At 40.8% G+C, this 25,557-nt stretch overlaps 1 protein-coding gene across 1 annotated transcript in view; it reads right to left on the bottom strand.

Annotated features, from left to right (window-relative positions):
- Nucleotides 1-18,619: 18,619 nt before the first annotated feature.
- LOC124556420 (solute carrier family 22 member 7-like) overlaps nucleotides 18,620-25,557 on the bottom strand; it is a 167,568-nt gene continuing 160,630 nt past the window's right edge. The window contains exon 12 of the mRNA XM_047130378.1: nucleotides 18,620-18,941. Within this exon, the coding sequence (XP_046986334.1) occupies nucleotides 18,620-18,941 (322 nt within the window). The remainder of the gene's footprint in view (nucleotides 18,942-25,557) is intronic.

The following is a 25,557-nucleotide window of genomic DNA, read 5'->3' as shown; positions in this document are numbered from 1 at the left end:
TAAGCAAGTGCTCTGCATTGCTGAGGCTGTCAACCTTTGGAGGCCATGGCTGTTGATGCCTGTGGCACTACATGTTGCACTGTGATGGTGGTCCATTTGGGAAACAGCTCCTTGGATCCTAACATGGGTGCGGTGATTGTGTGCTGAATCTGCTGTGTACAGATTTCAACCTGCTGCCCTCAGACAAGAGTTGGATGGTGGCTGGCACTGTGGCACCAAGTCCCACTAGGAACTCAGCATTTGTGGCAACAGGGGCGAATGGCAGGTCATCAGGCCTATGCCACGAAGTCCTGTGAAATACTTAGTGCAGGCAACAGGCACATCCCAGTCTCAAACCCATGGCTGCTGCTGGCCGAGCCCTATCATCTCATTGTTCAATGTAGCTCTGATGTCATGGTGGTGCTGATGGTTTCTAGTAACAAGAATTGATCTCTGCCTTAAAATCCAGACTTAATTATATGCCTCCAGTGCCCATTTGTTTCACTAAAACCTCGCACCTAACCACATCATCTAACTAACTGCAGGTAGTTACTGGGGGTAGCTAGCTGGATAATCGAATGAAGAAAACCTCAAAGACACTTACCTCTGTTGGAACATAAGATGATACATCAGATATTACTGAACTGAATATAGTGCAGTTTTGAAATGAAAATAAAAGAACTAAGATCCATGTCACTATTTCACATATTACAGATTATGTACTGCAAGCATAATCATCATTATTATTTGTACAAAATTATACAGATTATGACAGTTTTTTTTTTTTTTTTTACATAAAGTATTTTTACATTATATTTGACAAAATGACATGAAACTTTATGAGTGTACTAGCCTGACTTTATTTATTGCTGGACTCAGTTCCTCCTTTCTCACTTACATGTGTCTGAATTCACTTAATGTGTGAATTAGCTCATTCTGTCTTCCATTCTCACTTAACTTGTCCACCATTGCTCACAAATCCTTGGGGTGGTTTTTTCTGGCAGTGCCACTATAATTTTGTGTCCATAATCTGACTGCAATAAACAACAAACAGAAGAAAATCAAAACTTACATTAATAAATATGTATAAATGTCCTAACTATCACACAGTTCATTGTTCAACATGGTAGCTGTTTGAATTTACATAAGGGTATTTACTGATAACTACATTATTAAATTAGTAAAACAGTCTACATTCCACCATTACAATGAACCAGTAAAATGGATGGGAGCTATCCCTGAAGACCACATTAATCTCACTATTATCAAAATGAGTAATTTTTACACAAAATTAAAAAAGTTTCATGTCACTTTGAAGTCTGCTTTCATACAAGTGAATACGCATAGTTAAAATTCCATTGTGAATCAACATGAGAAACCATTAACACAAAACATTATGATAAATTCAAACTCCTAATGAGGAAAGCCAACAATAATCAGAAAGAGCATTTACAGCAGTTTTAGAAAACAGTATACTATTATATTTCCAACCTAAGTGCTGTAACTTCTACATAAATAAATTAAATTTAGCCTCTGCATATAGAGCTCATCATTTACTATAGTCAATATTTATTTTCTTAAATACCTTTCACATTTACTTCTTATTCTTATGTGATTTGGATCTTACCACATTCTTCATTATTTCACTTATAGAAATTTCTTGTAGGAGAAGTACTATAAAGACAGAGTTCCCTACCACGTACCTTAAATATCTTCACATTGTTTAATTAACTTACAGGAAAACATCTGGGTGACATCTTTGAGAACAGCCAGTATTTCGACAGCTGCACATTCTGCAATGAGAAAGTGTCTTGCAAGGAAAGTATGTGGTGTACAATGTATAATTATTATTAAGTATCATAACAGCCATAACATTTTCACTACTTCTGGGGCTGAGTCAGGGAGGCGTGAGCCCACTACTACTACTACTAATAATAATGCTTGTGCAAGATTCTGTTATATAGGAATATGTGTTGTAATAATTACATTGAGTCTGCATGACTACCTGTGATGCATTGACGATAGCTGCATTGTTAGCTGAAATTCAGATCTGCAATTAAAAAAATATAATACAGAAAAAGTAGTGGCCCTAATATTGAATCATGTGGAACACCTAATTGAGTGTGTTTCCAGCCAGAGAGAAATTTCTTGCCATTTATGTTAATAAGTACTATTTGTTTTCTGTTTGCCAATTATGATGACATCCAGCTAAGAGATTTGCCTTGAAAATCATAGTGTGCCAATTTTTGGAGAAGCAGGTCATGATTTACTGTGTCGAAGGCTTTGAACAGGTCACAAAAAATGCCTGACACACACATTCCATCACCAAGACATCTGCTGACTTTTGTGACTAATTCATTTATTGCATGGATTGTGCTGCGGCCTTTTCTGAAACCACTTTGATTGCCCAAGATAATGCTGATAGATGAATTGTGATTTTAGATCTGATCACACGCAGCTCTTTCAAATATTTTTGAGAAAATTGGTAACAGTGAGATTGGCCTATAGTTACCCAATTCATCTTGTTTGCCTTTTTTATGTATGGGCTGAATTTCTGCATATTTTAATCGATCTGGGAAACATCCCTCATCAAAAGATTGGTTGATTATGGAAGAGAGTGGATATGCAGTACTTTGACGGACTATTTTTATTATTTCAGTGGGGACCTCATCCCACCCTGCAGATTCTGAATTTTGTAGGGACACTATGATTTTGATGACATCCATTGACCACCCGGAATGCCCGCATCTCGTGGTCGTGCGGTAGCGTTCTCGCTTCCCACGCCCGGGTTCCCGGGTTCGATTCCCGGCGGGGTCAGGGATTTTCTCTGCCTCGTGATGGCTGGGTGTTGTGTGATGTCATTAGGTTAGTTAGGTTTAAGTAGTTCTAAGTTCTAGGGGACTGATGACCATAGATGTTAAGTCCCATAGTGCTCAGAGCCATTTGAACCAACCACCCGGAATGAGAGTGCCTGCACATTCCAATATTGCAGGAGTCACAGCCAAATGAAGCTGGCCGGAACACAGGAGATCGTACAGGCCTGTGCTACCTTGTTGCAATGATGATAGATGCCTTGCCCAATGATTCACCATGCTTTTGTTCATTGCCAGGTCTCTATAGACACTCTGCAAGTGCCTATGAATATCTGCATTGCTCTGGTTCTCTGCAAAAATAAAATCAATGATACATCTCCACTTGGAATGCACCTCTGTTGCAGATGCCATTTTGAAGGCTGTGTATAGAGCCACCACTCAGTGGAACGTCATGAAACTGTTGGGGCTGAAGCAGGAATACTACATGATATTCCACAACGAATTGTGCATTTTTTGACCAAAATTGGCTGAGAGAAAAATGTGTTGCATTACTTATTGAATGCCCACCATAGTAAGTAGTGAAAATAGTTTTGGTTTATGCAGTTCTGGTTATCCTGCAGAATTTGGTTACTTGTTTGTAAAACTGAGCAGCTTTATGGGCATGGTTTAGAACTTCACTACAAGTGAAGTTCTTATAATCCATCATACTTCCCAAATATGCGGTATGTTGTACATTCGCCAGTGGTTGTCAATTCAATTGTATTTTGGGCTGTTCCCCTTCTCTGCTAACCTTTTAGTCTTTAATTCCCTAACAATGAGACAAAACTCCTCATAATGATTGTTACATATATTCAGTTTCTCTTGGAGCCCAGATCATAACATCATCAGTGAACACCATTACTTTCAGTTCGTGTCTATACTGCTCTTTCAGCTTCTTTAAGTGTTACATGATGTTACAGTGTGCTGCGCATGCTGGGGGATGAGTAATGGTGGTGACACTGGAGGACCTAGGTGAATGCTGTTGACAGTTACAAATGACTTTTGTTGATTTCAGTACATGACAAAGTCAGGCAGACATGCGTCTCCCCCTTGTCCCTGGCTGGTGCTGATGAATGGATGGAGGCTTCTCGCTGCACTTGCTGAACCAGTGCCCTGCATTGGTGAGGTTTGCGGCCTTAGGAGGCCTTGGCCATTGATATCAGTAGTACTACATGTTGGGCTGCAATGGCATTCCATTGCAGGAAGGGCTCCTTAGCTATGCACATGGTTGCAGAGGCAGTATGTGGAGTCTGCTGCATGTGGGTTTCAAACCACTGCCTTCCAACAGGAATCAAATGGTGGCTGGCACTGTGGGACCAAGTCCCACTAGGAACCCAGCACCAGTGGTGGCAAGCACGAATGGTAGTTCAGCAGAGTTATGTTACCAAGTCCTTTGAAGTACGTAGTGGTGATAGCAGGCACAGCACAGTCTCGAACCTGTAGCTCAGTCAACTTGCTGTATTGTGGTGGTGCTGCTGGTTTCCAACAATGAGAAGTGATCCTTGCCTTAAAATCTGACCGTGTGAGGTGGCACAGTAGCTAGCACACTGGACTCCCATTCAGGAGGACGACGGTTCAATCCCGCGTCCAGCCATCCTGATTTAGGTTTTCCGTGATTTCCCTAAATCGCTCCAGGCAAATGCCAGGATAGTTACTTTGAAAGGGCACAGTTGAATTCCTTCCCTGTCCTTCCCTAATCTGATGAGACTGATGACCTTGCTGTCTGGTCGCCTCCGCCCCCCCCCCCCCCCCTTAAAATCCGAACGTAATTATATGACTCCAGCACCTATTTGTTTCACTAAAAGTGAAAATTTGTTTCTTTCCATAGACTGGGTTGTGGAACTGCACTGCCATTTCCAACTGAGAAGAGTCAGCCACTTGGTCCATAATTTGACCAGTCTTCCACCGTTACCTCTTAGTCTACAGTTGAATTCAGTTATTACTAAATCAGTTACTCATATTTACTAGACAACTATTGCACTCATCCTAAACTTCACAATCTACTTTCCATCCATTGTTTGGGGAATACAATCCAAGGAATTCAATTTGTCCCTGGACCAGGGCTTCGAACATTGCATTGTCTCAGATACATAAAGGCTAAGATGAACAGTCAGACTCACTACTGTGCTAGGAACTGTGACACTTAAGTCAAGATTACCCAATGTCTTTGATCTAGATACTGACTTACATGCTGCAACAATTGATCTACTGTGATTCATCCCTCCTTCATGGCTATCATCTGACTTAGCAAATTGTTCAAGTTGGGTTCCCAGGTGATCATCTGGCCAATACAGCTGTGGTTGTGTTATATTTAACAGAGTCACTCCCATCATAGTAGCTGGCAAGTGGAATGTAGCCACCATAATATCATACTTGATCCTCTTGATCAACAGTCCACTACCCTGTAACTCTAAACATTTTGCTCCCATGAGTGTCCCTTGTTCATAGAAACTGGCTGTCACTATCACATTGTCATATGCTGAGTATATACAGTGTAAACCTTATCCCTGAAAATACGGTTTTGATTCAGTCACCTCTTTTTGACATGGACGTCCCTCCATTCTGCCTCTGAATAACTTCCTGACATACGCACTTCCACCTATGGTGGCTCCACATGCCGGGCATATGGTAACCATCCCCTTTCAGCACTGCTGAAGCTCACCCTAGGTCATCACCACATGTTGATCCCTGTCTTCTGCTACTGACCATACCCCCTCTTCTCTCGCTTGCACAAACTTCTCTACTGCTGTTAACTTCACTGGATAGGTTTTCACTGCATAAAATTTGAATAGCACATACTAGCTCATTACTGGTAGGCCCACTGACATGTACACTCACGCGTTATTCATCGTCACCTCAACTGCTGTATCATAGTGGTAGAATGGCAGGTTCTGGCTGCCCAGCTTGACTACTAGCTGCAGTTGTGGTGGCAATTCTTCCTGAACCTCCCTTATTCCTTCCAAATACTGCTCAGGAGCAGCAAGACCAGATTCATTTGCCCATGAAGCACCTGATGCACAGCTTCCTGTAAGTTTGTCAGCTCCACTTTTGAATCCCCAGTGTTATCCCCTTCGGACTGCAACAATCTCCTCAGTGTTATCCTCACATGTGGTACCTGTATTCATGCTTGTACAGTTTCCTTATCTTGATTCAAAGAACTAGGCAAGGCCTTGGCATAATCCATAACTTCCTTGATGAGCTGCTGAAGCATGTGTATGTTATTTATTATCCCATGCTCAAGATTCATGATGAACGTGGAATATAATTCCACTGTTTTTCCTTTCACCTCAGCCAACACTTTTGTGGCTTCTATAGTTCCATTCAATCTATTCATGTCACTTGTGTCTGTTGTTTTGAAAAAGGTCTTCAGTATCCCACCTCCCACATCTATCCACCCCTTTTCACCCTTCTAGGCTCACATGGCATTCCGACTGCTGGCACTTCTCTGATTACCTCCTACATCTACTCTTTCAATGTTCATATGCTCTGAGTAGCTTCCTGTGCTCCTTGGCGACCTCTCTAAGCACACCATTGATAACTGCTAACTGCCACACCCCTGAGAATGCCTCTTCAAGCGTCCTTACCTCGTTCTATATCTCCAAAATACTAAACACTAAGCTCATCTATGAATTATTGCTGAACAATGCTATGTCCTGTTGCCTGAAAAATACAATTCCTCTGTCCAAATGAATATCCTGCAATGCCCCCACTCTGCCTCTGATGAAGGGATACAGCACAACATACACTAGTGTTTTTCTCTTCTAGCCCCCCAAACATATGGTAACCTGAGTACAAGGACCATTGTATCCTTCCCTCCCCTCAGAAGCCCACTGTCCCTAGCAGCATGTCTCCACATCCCATAAGTATAAATCCTAACTAACATAAATCTTAAAACAATGCAACCACCAATATGATACAGAAAAGAAAATGAAAGAAAAAAGAATCACAAATAATATTTCGTAACGATTACTTCATAGGTGTTAATGCATATCGAGCATGAGGTGTCTGAACCTCCTCCTTTCATTGTCCATCCCTTGGTTTCTTCTTCCCTAGGTCCTTCCTTATTTTCATTCCCATGTCCTGTGGAATCACTTCCAGCACACCTTTGAATGGTCATAAATGACCAGCATGCACAGTTGCTAACCTTGTAGGCAACTGTAGCTTGGCAGTTACTTGGTATGAGGCCTAGTATTGTGTTACAAACTTATTGTTTTCCTTCAGAGTAAAAGGACTGGTTAATATCACCGACTCTTCCACTCCTTACTGTGGCAATGTTCACACTTGCTTCACTGCATCCTCTTGTTTTTCCAGCACCTTTGTATTTGCACACTTGACCCTTCTCCACACTTCCTCAACTTTTATTTTGAATTTTTGGACTGACTCGTGCTTCTGCCCTCCTGTTGTCTAATCATATTGGATGATGATGGCATCTCCTTTCCATACATCACCTCAATTGGCAAAAACCCTGTACTAGTGTGTTCTTTGGAGTTGTATGCACTCACTACAAAGCTTAAATCTCCGTCCCAATCTGAATGGTGTGCATATGTATTATTTATTAGGTAATTTCTTGGACATTAATTTGAATGGTATTGGCATTTTGTTGTAAATTGTGGAAACATTAGAAGAAACAGGAAATAACTTGGATGATACCATGAATTATAGTTTGAATGATTACTGTTGTGGTAATAAAGTCAAGAACAAAAACAGAGTACCTTCCAATCCCACACAAAACATGTACAGCAATAACTTTCAGTGATAAGGAAAGGGCTGTAAATTTTTTGGTTAAATGAAGGAAGGAGAAAGTACTTAAACTTCAGCAGTGTGAAAAGCTGGTTTTGTTTCATAATAACTCAACATGACATATATATGGAAGAAAGATTTACATGAAGTTTGCACCAAAATGAAACTTTCAGAAGTGTGAAAGAAAAATTATTTAGAAGATTTAGAACTGCTCATGTGAGTCAATAGGCCATTACTGAGGTGGTTGTATGAGATCGGGTACTCTGAATTGCATGTGAGATGAACATTACTGATTCCAGGCTTCTTTGACCTGGTGACATGGATTCAGAAAATTATACAGAAAAGGAAATCACAAAATTCTGAAGCCTACCTAAAGTAAACATGTAAATCAGATGCCATTAATAAGTAATACTTAGAGAAATTCATAGCTGACATGAAGACAAAGCTCCTTGCTATCCTGTAAGATGCTGCGAATAGAGCCAATAAGTGTGCAAAAACTGCATGCAAACCACACTTCACCATATTGAGCTGACAAAAGACAATGTCGCTTGTGCAGTCAAATACAACAATGCCAGTGATAAGTATTAGATTCATATCTGGCTTCAGGAACATCAAGCCAGTTTAGGACCAACAACTAAAAAAGAACTGTTTACGGAAAAAATCTTGCAACCAAAGTAGCAAAACCTGAAAAAAATGGGAGAGAATAATTTTCGATGTCACATCCGAAACACCTTCTTACCGATAACAGAAAATAATTCATTGCCTTAGTTGGACTATTGGTCTGGACATAATGACACCTCTGTCTTTCGGAGGACAACAAAAACAATATTAATATAATGCTGATTCCACACAGAAATAATAGTGTGATTCATCTGTTTGATAAAACTATTTTTCATCAGTGTAAAGTATTTCCCAGAAAATTGGTGGACTGTATAATTTCTGATAATACTTTGCCACTTCCAGTTTTTCAGCATAACAGTATAGTTAAACTGTAGTAGATTAGATTAGATTAGATTAATACTAGTTCCATGGATCATGAATACGGTATTTCGTAATGATGTGGAACGAGTCGAATTTTCCAATACATGACATAATTAGGTTAATTTTACAACATACTTAAGTTGATATAACAACTTTATTTTTTTGTGTTTTTTTGTTTTTCTTTATTTTTTATTTTTATTTTTTTAATATTTTTGTTTTTTTTTCTTTTTTTTCTTAATTTATATCTAAAAATTCCTCTATGGAGTAGAAGGAGTTGTCATACAGAAATTCTTTTAATTTCTTCTTAAATACTTGTTGGTTATCTGTCAGACTTCTGATACTATTTGGTAAGTGACCAAAGACTTTAGTGCCAGTATAATTCACCCCTTTCTGTGCCAAAGTTAGATTTAATCTTGAATAGTGAAGATCGTCCTTTCTCCTAGTATTGTAGTTATGCACACTGCTATTACTTTTGAATTGGGTTTGGTTGTTAATAACAAATTTCATAAGAGAGTATATATACTGAGAAGCTACTGTGAATATCCCTAGATCCTTAAATAAATGTCTGCAGGATGATCTTGGGTGGACTCCAGCTATTATTCTGATTACACACTTTTGTGCGATAAATACTTTATTTCTCAGTGATGAATTACCCCAAAATATGATGCCATATGAAAGCAATGAGTGAAAATAGGCGTAGTAAGCTAATTTACTATGATGTTTATCACCAAAATTTGCAATGACCCTTATTGCTTAAGTAGCTGAACTCAAACGTTTCAGCAGATCAGCAATGTGTTTCTTCCAATTTAATCTCTCATCAATGGACATACCTAAAAATTTGGAATATTCTACCTTAGCTATATGCTTCTGATTAAGGTCTATATTTATTAATGGCGTCATACCATTCACTGTACGGAACTGTATGTACTGTGTCTTATCAAAATTCAGTGAGAGTCCATTTACAAGGAACCACTTAGTAATTTTCTGAAAGACAGTATTGACAATTTCATCAGTTAATTCTTGTTTCTCAGGTGTGATTACTATACTTGTATCATCAGCAAAGAGAACTAACTTTGCCTCTTCATGAATATAGAATGGCGAGTCATTAATATATAATAAGAACAACAAAGAACCCCATTCTTGATAGTTCCCCAGTTTGAGGAATGTGCTGATCTTTGCATGTTACGAGAACTACTTATTTCAACTTTCTGCACTCTTCCAGTTAGGTACGAATTAAACCATTTGTGCACTGTCCCACTCATGCCACAACACTTGAGCTTGTGTAGCAGAATTTCATGATTTACACAATCAAAAGCCTTTGAGAGATCACAAAAAATCCCAATGGGTGGTGTTCGGTTATTCAGATCATTCAAAATTTGACTGGTGAAAGCATATATGGCATTTTCTGTTGAAAAACCTTTCTGGAAACCAAACTGACATTTTGTTAGTACTTCATTTTTACAGATATGTGAAGCTACTCTTGAATACATTACTTTCTCAAAAATTTTGGATAAAGCCATTAGAAGGGAGATTGGAGGGTAATTGTTGACATCAGATCTATCCCCCTTTTTATGCAAAGGTATAACAATAGCATATTTCAGTCTATCAGGGAAAATGCCCTGTTCCAGAGAGCTATTACACAGGTGGCTGAGAATCTTACTTATCTGTTGAGAACAAGCTTTTAGTATTTTGCTGGAAATGCCATCAATTCCATGTGAGTTTTTGCTTTTAAGCAAGTTTATTATTTTCCTAATTTCAGAGGGAGAAGTGGGTGAGATTTTAATTGTATCAAATTGCATAGGTATGGCCTCTTCCATTAACAGCCTAGCGTCTTCTAATGAACACCTGGATCCTACTATATCCACAACATTTAGAAAATGATTATTAAAAATATTTTCAACTTCTGACTTTTTGTTCGTAAAGCTTTCATTCAATTTGATGGTAATACTGTCTTCCTCTGCTCTTGGTTGACCTGTTTCTCTTTTAATAATATTCCAAATTGTTTTAATTTTATTATCAGAGTTGCTGATTTCAGACATGATACACATACTCCTGGATTTTTTAATAACTTTTCTTAATATAACACAGTAGTTTTTATAATTTTTGATAGTTTCTGAGTCACTACTCTTTGTTGCTGTCAGATACAGTTCCCTTTTCCGGTTACAAGATATTTTTATACCCTTAGTAAGCCATGGTTTGTTACAAGGTTTCTTACGAGTATATTTAACTATTTTCTTGGGGAAGCAGTTTTCAAATGCATTTACAAAAGTGTCATGAAATAAATTATATTTTAAATTGGCATCAGGTTCACGGTACACCTCATCCCAGTCTAACTGCTGTAGGCTTTCCCTGAAATTTGCAATTGTTAAATCGTTGACTGAACGTACTACTTTGGAGGACTGTTTAGTGTTGCTGAATGGAGCTATGTCATATATTGTAACTAGTGACACGTACACATACTTTCGAAAGCCTATGCGTGCAGCAGTGGTATGTTGTCTGCCGAGAGGGCTTCCCACTTCTCTGTGTGTGTGTGTGTGTGTGTGTGTGTGTGTGTGTGTGTGTGTGTGTGTGCAAGACTAGCTGAGCTGTGAGGTGAGCTGCACTCAGCCTCAGTTCTCTGTGTTCATTGCTACAGCTCTTGTGTATGTAACTGGTTCTTGTGGATTGTTACTTTAGTACTGTGTTCAAGCTGTTGTTAACACTTCCATGGAATAAAGGTGTGTTCAGTCTACTGGTTGTGTTGTACTTTTACCTAATTACAACATAACTGGCAACAAGTGTGGTCCTGTTCTCTGTGCAAATTTCAGATACTTCCTTCATTGGCTTCTGTTTTCTCTAGTCAGTATGCTACTCATTCTGTGTCTCCTGCTGTTTTGCCCTTCATGGCCCTCATGGTTTGTCCACCTCCATTTTCTACATATGGTGAGTCCATTGAGGAATGAGACAAAAATGAGAAACGTCTGTGACAACACTTTCAAGCTTTTTGGGATTACTGATGCTATTTTATGTCATGCCCTGTTCCTTTCATGGATATTACCAAGAATGTATCAAGTCCTATGTCAACTTGCTCCTATGCAGGATCCATCTTCTTTAATGTTTCACCAAATGCATGAACTTCTTTCAAAATACTACTGTAAGTGCACTCATGTTATTGCATCCCGGGTTGAATTTTACCACTTTTGGAAGCAACCACATTAATCCTGTCGAGCATGGTTGGCTGAAGTGTGGTGTCACCGCCAGACACCACACTTGCTAGGTGGTAGCCTTTAAATCGGCCGCGGTCCGGTAGTATACGTCGGACCCACGTGTCACCACTATCAGTGATTGCAGACCGAGCGCCGCCACACGGCAGGTCTAGAGAGACTTCCTAGCACTCACCCCAGTTGTACAGCCAACTTTGCTAGTGATGGTTCACTGCCTACTTACGTTCTCATTTTGCCGAGACGATAGTTTAGGATAGCCTTCAGTTACGTCATTTGCTACGACCTAGCAAGGTGCCATTATCAGTTACTATTGATATTGTGAATCATGTACCGTCAAGACCGACATTCATCATTAATGGATTAAAGTTAAGTATTCCACCAACTACCTCCGTTTTTCTAAATTCTAATTTCCTTGTCCTGTTCCAGACCTCACGCCAGCCTGCGTGAGCTAAAACGCGTGCATTTCGGCCTCCTCTAGTAAAACAGTGTTGGCTCTCTTGCCAACCACAACATGAACAGTATAGGTTAAGTTGTGATTGTCATTTTCTGTCTGACGTGCATGAAGGGCTATATTCTGACCATATGGTAACAGATGCTACCATCATTTAGCTCCAGATCCTGTGGTAAAAGAGCATGCCCCTTATAGTAGAAATCCATCCCTCTCTGAGGTTTTAGCTGTTGCACAGCTGTTTGAGGTGTCACAAGGTGTGGGTAACCGAATTGAGTCATAGTGTGCGGCATCAGCAATCTAACCCACTCTTTCACAATAAGATTCAGATAGTTCACAGGGCAAAGACATAATTGCGACAGTCCACAGTGTCTGGACAGCTGACCTCACTGCCAATAGCAGCCACACCAACAAATTAAACAGGCTAGTAAACAGCAACATATGCATCCCACACTTCTGTTCTGCCCTTACTGTTTCGCTAACAATAAGCACTCAAAATGCCAAAAATGCTGGACTACCTGTCATAATTGCAACAGAAAAGGTCACATTGCTTTTGCGTGTAACACAAAAATTCAGCACAACAATCCGGATGCGGAGATGTAGGTAAGCTTTGTATCGGCTATTTCTATTGTGCCAAACAAACTTTCCATTGATGTTATGGTCTTTCATGAAGTTCTGCACATGCAGGTGGATACAGGCGCTGTGGTAACCTTGTTAAACTCAGAAACCTATGAGGACTTTGGCTCCCCTCCACTTCTTCCTGTGTTAGGAAGTTAGTAAATTACAGTAAACAGCGTATTGTTATTCTTGGCCAGTTCTCTGCCCCAGTGACTCAAGTCAGTGGTCTGGTCACTTACATTTATTGTTGTAGATAATGCATGTACAGAGAATGTTTTTGGACTGAATGATTTTAAGTTGTTTAATTTTACTATTTCAGAGGAAGCGAACTTAGTTTTTGTACAAGTGCCATATACACAGTTAGATGCATTATGTTCTGAGTTATCCTGTTTGCTCTCTCCTGGACTGGGGGTCTGCCAACAGTTTTAAAGTGCACATTACTATGAAACCTTCTGCTCAATCTCGTTTTTACTGGGCCCATCCAGTTCCGCTGGCACTCTGGGAACAAGTCAATGATACATTAAATCACATCACAGAATCCAGAATTGTTCAGCCTATTGCATCAAGTGAATGTTCTACCTCCTTACTTATAGTAAAGAAACCATCAGGCTGGTTATGCCTTTGCACAGATTTTAAAGTTTCTGTGAACATAAAATCTACAGTGATTATATACCTGATACCACACACCAACGAGCTCTTTGCAAATTTATCAGGTGGTCAATATTTCTCAAAAATTGACTTGTTAGATACCTATTTACAACTCTCTTCAGAGACAGGATCACAACGTATATTAGCTTTCAATATCTCCTTTGTTCTGTACCAATACTTTCGGTTACCTTTGGCAGTCACCAGTGCTCCTGCAAATTTCAACATTTTTTGGTACAACTTACAGCATCTGTGCTGGGTTGTGGAAACTATTTGGATGACATTGTAGTTTCTGGTGCCTCCACTGAGGAAAATTTACAAAATATCTGAACCCTCTTTATGTCCTCCAGGTAGCAGGGTACGTGTGGAGTGCACATGGGGGTTTTTTAGGTTAGAGAATTCCCTCCCTAGGCCCGACAAGATGTCTCCTGAGATGCGGCAAGGTAGGAGTAGGCAAAATGCAACAGGGAATAACAATATTAATGTGCTAATAGTAAACTGCAGGAGCGTCTATAATAAGGTCCCAGAACTGCTCTCATTAATAAATGGTCACAACGCCCATATAGTACTAGGGACAGAAAGTTGGCTGAAACCAGACGTAAACAGTAATGAAATCCTAAACTCAGATTGGAATGTATACAGCAGAGACAGGCTGGACAGTGAAGGGGGAGGCGTGTTTATAGTGATAAGAAGTGCAATAGTATCAAAGGAAATTGACGGAGATCCGAAATGTGAAATGATTTGGGTGAAGGTCACGGTTAAAGCAGGCTCAGACATGGTAATTGGATGTCTCTACAGGCCCCCTGGTTCAGCAGCTGTTGTGGCTGAGCACCTGAAGGATAATTTGGAAAATATTTCGAGTAGATTTCCCACCATGTTATAGTTCTGGGATAATTTGGAAAATATTTCGAGTAGATTTCCCCACCATGTTATAGTTCTGGGTGGAGATTTTAATTTGCCGGATATAGACTGGGAGACTCAAACGTTCATAACGGGTGGCAGGGACAAAGAATCCAGTGAAATTTTTTTAAGTGGTTTATCTGAAAACTACCTTGAGCAGTTAAACAGAGAACTGACTCGTGGCAATAACATATTAGACCTTCTTGTGACAAACAGACCCGAACTATTTGAAACAGTTAACGCAGAACAGAGAATCAGCGATCATAAAGCGGTGACGGCATCGATGATTTCAGCCGTAAATAGAAATATTAAAAAAGGCAGGAAGATTTTTCTGTTTAGCAAAAGTGACAAAAAGCAGATTTCAGAGTACCTGACAGCTCAACACAAAAGTTTTGTCTCAAGTACAGATAGTGTCGAGGATCAGTGGAAAAAGTTCAAAACCATCGTACAATATGCGTTAGTTGAGTATGTGCCAAGCAAGATTGTAAGAAATGGAAAAGAGCCACCGTGGTACAACAACCGAGTTAGAAAACTGCTGCGGAAGCAAAGGGAACTTCACAGCAAACATAAACATAGCCAAAGCCTTGCAGACAAACAAAAATTACGCGAAGCGAAATGTAGTGTGAGGAGGGCTATGCGAGAGGCGTTCAATGAATTCGAAAGTAAAGTTCTATGTACTGACATGGCAGAAAATCCTGAGAAATTTTGGTCTTATGTCAAAACAGTAGGTGGATCAAAACAAAATGTCCAGACACTCTGTGACCAAAATGGTACTGAAACAGAGGATGACAGACTAAAGGCCAAAATACTAAATGTCATTTTCCAAAGCTGTTTCACAGAGGAAGACTGCATTGTACTTCCTTCTCTAGATTGTCGTACAGACGACAAAATGGTAGATATCGAAATAGACGACAGAGGGATAGAGAAACAATTAAAATCGCTCAAAAGAGGAAAGGCCGCTGGACCTGATGGGATACCAGTTCGATTTTACACAGAGTACACGAAGGAACTTGCCCCCCTTCTTGCAGCGGTGTACCGTAGGTTTCCAGAAGAGCGTAGCGTTCCAAAGGATTGGAAAAGGGCACAGGTCATCCCTGTTTTCAAGAAGGGACGTCGAACAGATGTGCAGAACTATGGACCTATATCTCTAACGTCGATCAGTTGTAGAATTTTGGAACACGTATTACGTTCGAGTATAATGACTTTTATGGAGACTAGAAATCTACTCTGTAGTAATCAGCATGGGTTTCGAAAAAGACGGTCATGTGAAACCCAGCTCGCACTATTCGTCCACGAGACTCAGAGGGCCATAGACACGGGTTCACAAGTAGATGCCATGTTGCTTGACTTCCGCAAGGCATTCGATACAGTTCCCCACAGTCGTTTAATGAACAAAGTAAGAGCATATGGACTATCAGACCAATTGTGTGATTGGATTGAAGAGTTCCTAGATAACAGAACACAGCATGTCATTCTCAATGGAGAGAAGTCTTCCGAAGTAAGAGTGATTTCAGGTGTGCCGCAGGGGAGTGTCATAGGACCGTTGCTATTCACAATATACATAAATGACCTTGTGGATGACATCAGAAGTTCACTGAGGCTTTTTGCAGATGATGCTGTGGTGTATCGAGAGGTTGTAACAATGGAAAATTGTACTGAAATGCAGGAGGATCTGCAGCGAATTGACACATGGTGCAATGAATGGCAATCGAATCTCAATGTAGACAAGTGTAATGTGCTGTGAATACACAGAAAGATAGATCCCTTATCATTTAGCTACAAAATAGCAGGTCAGCAACTGGAAGCAGTTAATTCCATAAATTATCTGGGAGTATGCATTAGGAGTGATTTAAAATGGAATGATCATATAAAGTTGATCGTCGGTAAAGCAGATGCCAGACTGAGATTCATTGGAAGAATCCTAAGGAAATGCAATCCGAAAACAAAGGAAGTAGGTTACAGTATGCTTGTTCTCCCACTGCTTGAATACTGCTCTGCAGTGTGGGATCCATACCAGATAGGGTTGATAAAAGAGATAGAGAAGATCCAACAGATAGCAGCGCGCTTCGTTACAGGATCACTTAGTATTCGCGAAAGCGTTATGGAGATCATAGATAAACTCCAGTGGAAGACTCTGCAAGAGACGCTCAGTAGCTCGGTACGGGCTTTTGTTAAAGTTTCGAGAACATACCTTCACCGAAGAGTCAAGCAGTATATTGCTCCCTCCTACGTATATCTCGTGAAGAGACCATGAGTATAAAATCAGAGAGATTAGAGCCCACACAGAAGCATACCGACAATCCTTCTTTCCACGAACAATACGAGACTGGAATAGAAGGGAGAACCGATAGAGGTACTCAGGGTACCCTCCACCACACACCGTCAGGTGGCTTGCGGAGTATGGATGTAGATGTAGATGTAGATGTAGAAGTGTAATTTAGAAAAATGTCAGATTTTTAAACCTTCTACCATTTATCTTGGGTTTGAAGTTTTCACAGGGGTTTCAAGGCCCTGAATAAACACATCTCTGCTATTATGTCAGTTCCACATCCTCAGGTTTTTCTCAACAAAGTCGCCTACTACCATAAATTTTTGCCTGGGGCAGCAACAATAGCACAGCTGTTACATGCACTTCTGCAGAAAGGGACTCAGTTTCACTGATTGCTGGGTTGTGAAACTGTGTTTTCTGCCCTTAGGACCATGTTGAAGTCTGCACCCTGCTTAGTGATGTACCAACCAGATCTCCACTTGGCTGCTGCGACGGACACTTCACAATACAGCAGTATACATCGGGGTCCGTCTGGCTCATAGATATCCCAATGGCTTCAACTGGCCTACTGATTATGCCATAAAAATGCTGACTCCTGCTCAACTAGGTACTCTCAGATAGAAAAGGAAGCTTTGACTGTTGTGTGTACTGTGAAGAAATTCCATGTTTATCACTATAGTACCACATTCCAATCACAAACAATTGGTTTCCTTATTCAGTGCTTCTGGTTCATTACCAGATAAAGCAGCATATCACATTCAATATTGGGTTCTTTTCCTTTCATGTTATAACTACGAGAATCATTTCTGTTCTATGAATCAGCTCGCAAATGCCGATGCTTTGTCCCACCTGCTGGCTGGTTGGGACCCAGGATTTGATCAGGAGGAATTTCTTTGTTTCCACACTCATGTCACTGCACAGCAGACAGTTGATGGCTTTCCTGTAACAAGCACACAGATTGTGAAGGTAGTAGCTTTGAATCTCGTTTTGTGGAAGGTCATAACGTTTGAAAAACATAATTGGCCAGATTCACTACCTTCTCATTGTATGACTCCCTCCATAATTATTACATCTATTGACATGAATCCTCTGTTGTGGATGGTGTTTTTCTTTCAGACATAGATCTTGTGGACCAAGGGTAGTGATCCCCTCAGTGCTTCATTTGGAGGTTCTGTTTATCAGATGCAGATCATTGGGGTGTATCAGGCACAAAAGCATTTTGGCCAGGCTTGGACAGTGACATTACCCACTTGGTTGCCTCCTGTTCACAGTGTGTGACACACCAAGCAGCTCCTTGGGCATCGTTGTCTCCTTGGCCAGTGCTGTTGCATGCATGGGACCTTATACATGTGGATTTCACTCGCCACTTTCTCAATGCTTATTGGCTGTTTGTAGTTTATGCATATCCTTGTTTTCTATATGTCATTCATTGTTTTTCCACATTCACAACTGCCACCATCACAGCCTTGTTCAAAAGTTTTCCACCTGAAGGCTTGCCCGTCATGTTAACGTATGATAATCGTTTACAGTTTTCATCGCAAGAGTTTGCAGCATTTTGCGAATCGCATGACATTCTTCACATCCTTGCCCTGCCATTTCACCCAGATTCTAATGGTGAGGAGAAACATCTAATGTGAACATTAAAAACTCAGGTGAAAAAGTATGTTGCCAACTCTTCATTTGATGTTGCCTTAAAATGGTTTCCCTCCTTGTACTCTTTCATGTCATTCGGCATGAAGAGGTTGGTGGAGTTACTCCATGGTTTCCAGCTGATGACACTACTACACCTCTTTTATCCTCCACCTGGACATCAACTCATTCAGCCATTGTGCATCTTCCATCTGGGTGTGGCTATATGGGTGTGTGTTTTCGAATGTGACCCTTAATGAATTCCAGCTGTCTGCCCCAGATGCCATGGGTGGTGTCTCTGCAACATCTGCATGGAGCACAGCCTCTGCTTGAGGCACCATGATCAGCTTCACCTTCATATGGACTGCCCAGCATCCTCTGATGCCACACCATCATCTCGGAGCCTATCCACATCACTTGCTTCTGGTGGTTCTCCACTTCCATGTGGACGAGGGCATCCATCCTCAGCTTCTGAACCAGCAGTTCCTCTCTTGCTTCTGACACATTCATCAGTGATTCCGTGACCCATTCCTGAGCAACTGCTCATACCAGTATCACCAGCACTGTGAGCACCATCACCAGAACCGATGCCCAAGTTTGACATGGAAGCAGCCCTGGCATTTCCGGTGTTGCTGTATGGTTTAACACAGAAAGGTATGCACAGAATGTGTCGGCACCTGAAGCAATTCAGACTGTACACTCCCACTGCACTTACACCTAATTAAACATAAACTTCAATCGTTTCTGCATTGTCACTTTGCATCAACACATTTTACAAATTTGATCAAGTGTTCCTGGTATGCAACACAATATGTAGAACAACAGCTATGACCATGTCTTACTCCATTTCAGTTCTGTCTAGATAAAACTAATAATCAGTGTCAAGTGTCTCAATGCATTAATTTTTCTTTTATCAGGTGCACTTGGTGTGAGGAAAATGTTTGTTTTCATCATCATATAAATACTTTGCATTTTTGTGGTGATTACAGTAAATAAACAAGGAATGGTTTTATTCTTAGTAAAAGATATTTTATTCAAAAATTATCATAAAAACTGTGCTACAGGAATTGTTATAAAATATTTAATGTCAAAAAATCAGAGTTTCAACTGATCAAAGTCATCTTTAATGTAACAAAATACACTGCTTTGATTTTCTTTCTTCTGCTAGTCACTTATTTAACAATTACAACTGCAACAGTTTAGCTGTCAAAATGAACTAAAAGCTATTCAGTAAATTAATGATTTGAGACATTTCTGGTATGGTTTAAGTGCTTAAAATTTGTGTGTGTGCACTTTGAGTTTCATGCTACATGTTTCTACATTGTCTTGTCACAGTTGCAACTGCTTATCTGCTGCTTTGCATGCTATGGGGGGAGGGCTATACAAACTGCTGTTATAGGTGGTTCTTAGTGTGACAAAAATGAGTAAATTTAACACTTTTTTTAAAATATTTGCAGTGCAACTTAGCAGCTAAAATTTTGACAATGCATTTTTTTCAGTGTATCCTTCCTGAGTGAAAAGTTTCAGGGTAGGTTTCACATGACAGACTGGACCATTCCATTGTCACTGTAATTAACTTGGGCAATCTGCCCTTTGTTGTCAATCAGTAGTGATGAATTGCTTTACTTGTAATTGTTTTGGACATACAGCTAGGCAATGTCATAAATCAAGGTGGATCATGATTCGTCACAGGAAGTAGGGTAGTAATAAAAGTAGTTTGAAAGTGTTTTAACTATATTAATTCTTTTGTTTCTCCTTGTTTCACTGAGACGTAAAATGAGTAAAGATAAGGCAATGGCAAAACCTGAGACACAGTGTGTTACCAGGGATGAGACTATAGAATCATTAGGGCATCATATAGCTCATCTGAGGGCTGATGAGGTGATTTCACATAATAGTTTGTTAGAGAAATGTGTTGAAGTAGAAATATTGAAAACACAAAATTTAAGAGGGGATCAAGCTGTTGCTAACCTTGTCCCTCCCTTCTCTGGTAGGGTGTTTGAGGATGTGTTAGCATTTGTAGAGGATCTTCACTCATTGACTGACATAAGTAGGTAAGGTTGTTTGTAAAATTAGAAGTTCCTCAAAAAAAAAAAAAAAAAGTTTTCTGCACTGTAGGATAGTTCCCAATATATGTAAGGATACCTTTTGAGTTAAAGAATGGGCTAGCAAAATTCCAACAGTTACTGGAAAGGGTGCTGAAAGATTTGAAATCATGGCAGTGTCTAGTCTATCTTGATGACATAATAGTTTTTCTAGGGATGTACAAGAGCATAGACAATGTCTGCAGGAAATATTCAAGAGGTTATGAGCAACCTGTTTGACATGTAGCAGGGGAGAATGTGAATGTCACTTTGTGTTGGAAGAAGTCAACTATCTGGGCCATATCATTAGCAAGTATGGTTAGAGGGTGGATGTGAGGTTAGTACAAACAATACAAGGTTTTCTAATACCACGAGCAACCAAGGAGTGCAATCTTTTCTTGGTTTCATAAATGGTTATAAGAAATTTGTGAGGGGATTTTCAGATATAGCATGGCCACTTACACAGTTGTTAACAAAGGGTGTTGGTTTTGTTTGTTTGGAAGACTGCCAGAGAGAGGTTGAATTATGCTCCTCGGTGTGTTTTAAATCAAGAAGTGGGTGGTCAGGAACTTCCTGCCACTTTTGCATCAAGGTACTTCCAGTGATTGGATAGGAATCACTCACAACACAGAGAGAGAAAGAGAGAGAGAGATGCTTAGCTTGGTGTTAAGAGTAGTGTATTTTCGGTGTTACGCATATGGTGGAAAATTTAAATTAGTGATAGACCTTGCTGCTTTGAAGGAGTATTTCGATATGAAGGACCCATCCAGCAGATTGACAAGGTGGACATTGAAACTCAGTGAATTTGAATATGAAATAAACCACAAACCTGTGAATAAATGACAAGTGGCAGTCTGCACAGAGCAACAATGAGGAATGTAAGAAGTACAGCAAGCAGAAGCAGTTGAGCGTGCCTGGTGGTTTGTTGTGCAGAGAGACAAAATAAGGCCCACTGGTAATTGTACCAGTGGTGTTGAAAGAGGAGGTGTTATGTGCAATGCACAATCAGGTCTTATTGGATGCAGAGCAGTGAATCAGAGAGTGGCAGAGAAATACTGGTGAAGAGGTACAAAGGGTAATATGGATCAGTATGTTAGGAATTACATGGAGTGTGCGCAGCAGGCAGATCTGAACCAAAAACAGGTGCTTTAAAAAGGTTGTTAGAGACAACAGAACCATTTGGTTTTATTGGGGTGGCTGTATTAGACTAATCACCTAGACATCAGTGGGTAATTGTTTTCTGTTGATCATAATAGATCATTGCTCTTCTTAAGTGGAGATGGTACCAATGACAGAATGACAGGCAGAACTAATCACACAAGCATTAGTGAACAGGTGGATACTGCAGTTTGAGCTGTTGGGAATGATAATTATTGAGCAGAGGACAAACTTCATGTTAGATCTAATGCAAGAGTTGTATCAGTTACTAAGAGTACAAAAATTAAGAACAAGTCCACTTCATCCTCAAGCTATTGAAATGACAGAATGGGCTCACCAGATGATTGGAAAAATGCTGGGTCATTACATGAATGCACACCATTCGAATTGGGACACATATTTAAGCTTTGTAGTGAGTGCATACAACTCCAAAGAACACACTAGCACAGGGTTTTTGCCAGTTGAGGTGATGTATGGAAAGGAGATGCCATCACCATCCAATATGAGTAGACTAAAGGAGGGCAGAAGCACGAGTCAGTCCAAAAATTCAAAATAAAAGTTGAGTAAGCGTGGAGAAGGGTCAAGTGTGCAAATACAAAGGTGCTGGAAAAACAAGAGGATGCAGTGAAGCATGTGCGAACATTGCCACAGCAAGGAGTGGGAGAGTCGGTGATATTAACCAGTCCTTTTACTCTGAAGGAAAACAATAAGTTTGTAACACAATACTAGGCCTCATACCAAGTAACTGCCAAGCTACAGTTGCCTACAAGGTCAGCAACTGTGCATGCTGGTCATTTATGACCATTCAAAGGTGTGCTGGAAGTGATTCCACAGGACGTGGGAATGAAAATAAGGAAGGACCTAGGGAAGAAGAAACCAAGGGATGGACAATGAAAGGAGGAGGTTCAGACACCTCATGCTTGATGTGCATTAACACCTATGAAGTAATCGTTATGAATTATTATTTGTGATTCTTTTTTCTTTCATTTTCTTTTCTGTATAGTATGGGTGGTTGCATTGTTTTGGTTAAGATTTATGTTAGGATTTATTTATGGGATGTGGAGACATGCTGCTAGGGACAGTGGGCCTCTGAGGGGCGGGAAGGATACAATGGTCCTTGTACTCAGGTTACCATATGTTGGAGGGCTAGAAGAGAAATACCCTAGTGTGTGTTGTGCTGTATCCCTACATCGGAGGCAGAGTGGGAGCATTGCAGGATATTCATTTGGACAGAGGAATTGTATTTTTCAGGCAACAGGACATAGTATTGTCCAACAATAATTCATAGATGAGCTTAGTGTTTAGTATTTTGGAGATATGGAATGAGGTAAGGACGCTTGAAGAGGCATTCTCAGGGGTGTGGCAGTTAGCAGTTATCAATGGTGTGCTTAGAGAGGTCGCCAAGAAGCACAGGAAGTTACTCAGAGCATATGAACATTGAAAGAGTAGATTTAGGAGGTAATCAGAGTAGTGCCAGCAGTCGGAATGGTACGTGAGCCTAGAAAGGTGAAAAGGGGTGGATAGATGCGGGAGGTGGGATACTGAAGACCTTTTTCAAGACAACAGACACAAGTGACATGAATAGATTGAATGGAACTATAGAAGTCACAAAAGTGTTGGCTGAGGTGAAAGGAAAAACAGTGGAATTATATTCCACGTTCATCATGAATCTTGAGCATGGGATGCTAAATGACATACATATGCTTCGGCAGCTCATCAAGGAAGTTATGCATTATGCCAAGGCCTTGCCTAGTTCTTTGAATCAAGATATGGAAGCTGTACAAGCATGAATACAGGTGCCACATGTGAGGATAACACTGAGGAGATTGTTGCAGTCTTTAGCGAATAGCACTGGGGATTCAAAAGTGGAGCTGACAAACTTACAGGAAGCTGTGCATCAGGTGCTTCATGGGCAGTTGAATCTGGCCTTGCTGCTCCTGAGCAATATTTGGAGGGAATAAGGGAGGTTCAGGAAGAATTGCCACCACAACTGCAGCTAGTAGTCAAGCTGGGCAGCCAGAACCTGCCATTCTACCACTATGATACAGCAGTTGAGGTGACGATGAATAACGCGTGAGTGTACATGTCAGTGGGCCTACCAGTAATGAGCTAGTATGTGCTATTCAAATTTTATGCAGTGAAAACCTATCCAGTGAAGTTAACAGCAGTAGAGAAGTTTGTGCAAGTGAGAGAAGAGGGGGTATGGTCAGTAGCAGAAGACAGGGATCAACATGTGGTGATGACCTAGGGTGAGCTTCAGCAGTGCTGAAAGGGGATGGTTACCATATGCCCGGCATGTGGAGCCACCATAGGTGGAAGTGCGTATGTCAGGAAGTTATTCAGAGGCAGAATGGAAGGACGTCCATGTCAAAAAGAGGTGACTGAATCAAAACCGTATTTTCAGGGATAAGGTTTACACTGTATATACTCAGCATACGACAATGTGATAGTGACAGCCAGTTTCTATGAACAAGGGACACTCATGGGAGCAAAATGTTTAGAGTTACAGGGTAGTGGACTGTTGATCAAGAGGATCAAGTATGATATTATGGTGGCTACATTCCACTTGCCAGCTACTATGATGGGAGTGACTCTGTTAAATATAACACAACCACAGCTGTATTGGCCAGATGATCACCTGGGAACCCAACTTGAACAATTTGCTAAGTCAGATGATAGCCATGAAGGAGGGATGAATCACAGTAGATCAATTGTCGCAGCATGTAAGTCAGTATCTAGATCAAAGACATTGGGTAATCTCGACTTAAGTGTCACAGTTCCTAGCACAGTAGTGAGTCTGACTGTTCATCTTAGCCTTTATGTATCTGAGACAATGCAATGTTCGAAGCCCTGGTCCAGGGACAAATTGAATTCCTTGGATTGTATTTCCCAAGCAATGGATGGAAAGTAGTTTGCGAAGTTTAGGATGAGTGCAATAGTTGTCTAGTAAATAAGAGTAACTGATTTAGTAATAACTGAATTCAACTGTAGACTAAGAGGTAATGGTGGAAGACTGGTCAAATTATGGACCAAGTGGCTGACTCTTCTCAGTAGGAAATGGCAGTGCAGTGCCACAACCCAGTCTATGGACAGAAACAAATTTTCACTTTTAGTGAAACAAATAGGTGCTGGAGGCATATAATTAAGTTCGGATTTTAAGGGGGGGCGGGGGAGGGGGGGGTGGGTGGAGGAGACCAGACAGCGAGGTCATCAGTCTGATCAGATTAGGGAATTAGGTAAGGACAGGGAAGGAAGTCAGCTGTGTCCTTTCAAAGGAACTATCCTGGCATTTGCCTGGAGCGATTTAGGGAAATCACGGAAAACCTAAATCAGGATGGCTGGATGCGGGATTGAACCGTCGTCCTCCTGAATGGGGGACAGTGTGCTAGCTACTGTGCCACCTCACACGGTCAGATTTTAAGGCAAGGATCACTTCTCATTGTTGGAAACCAGCAGCACCACCACAATACAGCAAGTTGACTCAGCTACAAAAGCAGCAGCTATGGGTACGAGATTGTGCAGTGCCTGCTATCACCACTACGTACTTCAAAGGACTTGGTAACAAAACTCTGCTAAACTACCATTCTTGCTTGCCACCACTGATGCTGAGTTCCTAGTGGGACTTGGTCCCACAGTGCCAGCCACCATTTGATTCCTGTTGGAAGGCAGTGGTTTGAAACCCACATGCAGCAGACTCCACATACTGCATCTGCAACCATGTGCATAGCTAAGGAGCCCTTCCTGCAATGGAATGCCATTGCAGCCCAACATGTAGTATGACTGATATCAATGGCCAAGGCCTCCTAAGGCCACAAACCTCACCAATGCAGGGCACTGGTTCAGCAAGTGCAGCGAGAAGCCTCCATCCATTCATCAGCACCAGCCACGGACAAGGGGGAGACTCATGTCTGCCTGACTTTGTCATGTACTGACATCAACAAAAGTCATTTGTAACTGTCAACAGCATTCACCTAGGTCCTCCAGTGTCACCACCATTACTCATCCCCCAGCATGTGCAGCACACTGTAACATCATGTAACACTTAAAGAAG

Source organism: Schistocerca americana, chromosome X (genome assembly GCF_021461395.2).
Source record: "Schistocerca americana isolate TAMUIC-IGC-003095 chromosome X, iqSchAmer2.1, whole genome shotgun sequence".
In the NCBI taxonomy this organism is placed as follows: Eukaryota; Metazoa; Arthropoda; class Insecta; order Orthoptera; family Acrididae; genus Schistocerca; species Schistocerca americana.
The sequence above is the reverse complement of the archived record's forward strand: the minus strand, read 5'-3'. Positions and strand labels throughout refer to the sequence as shown.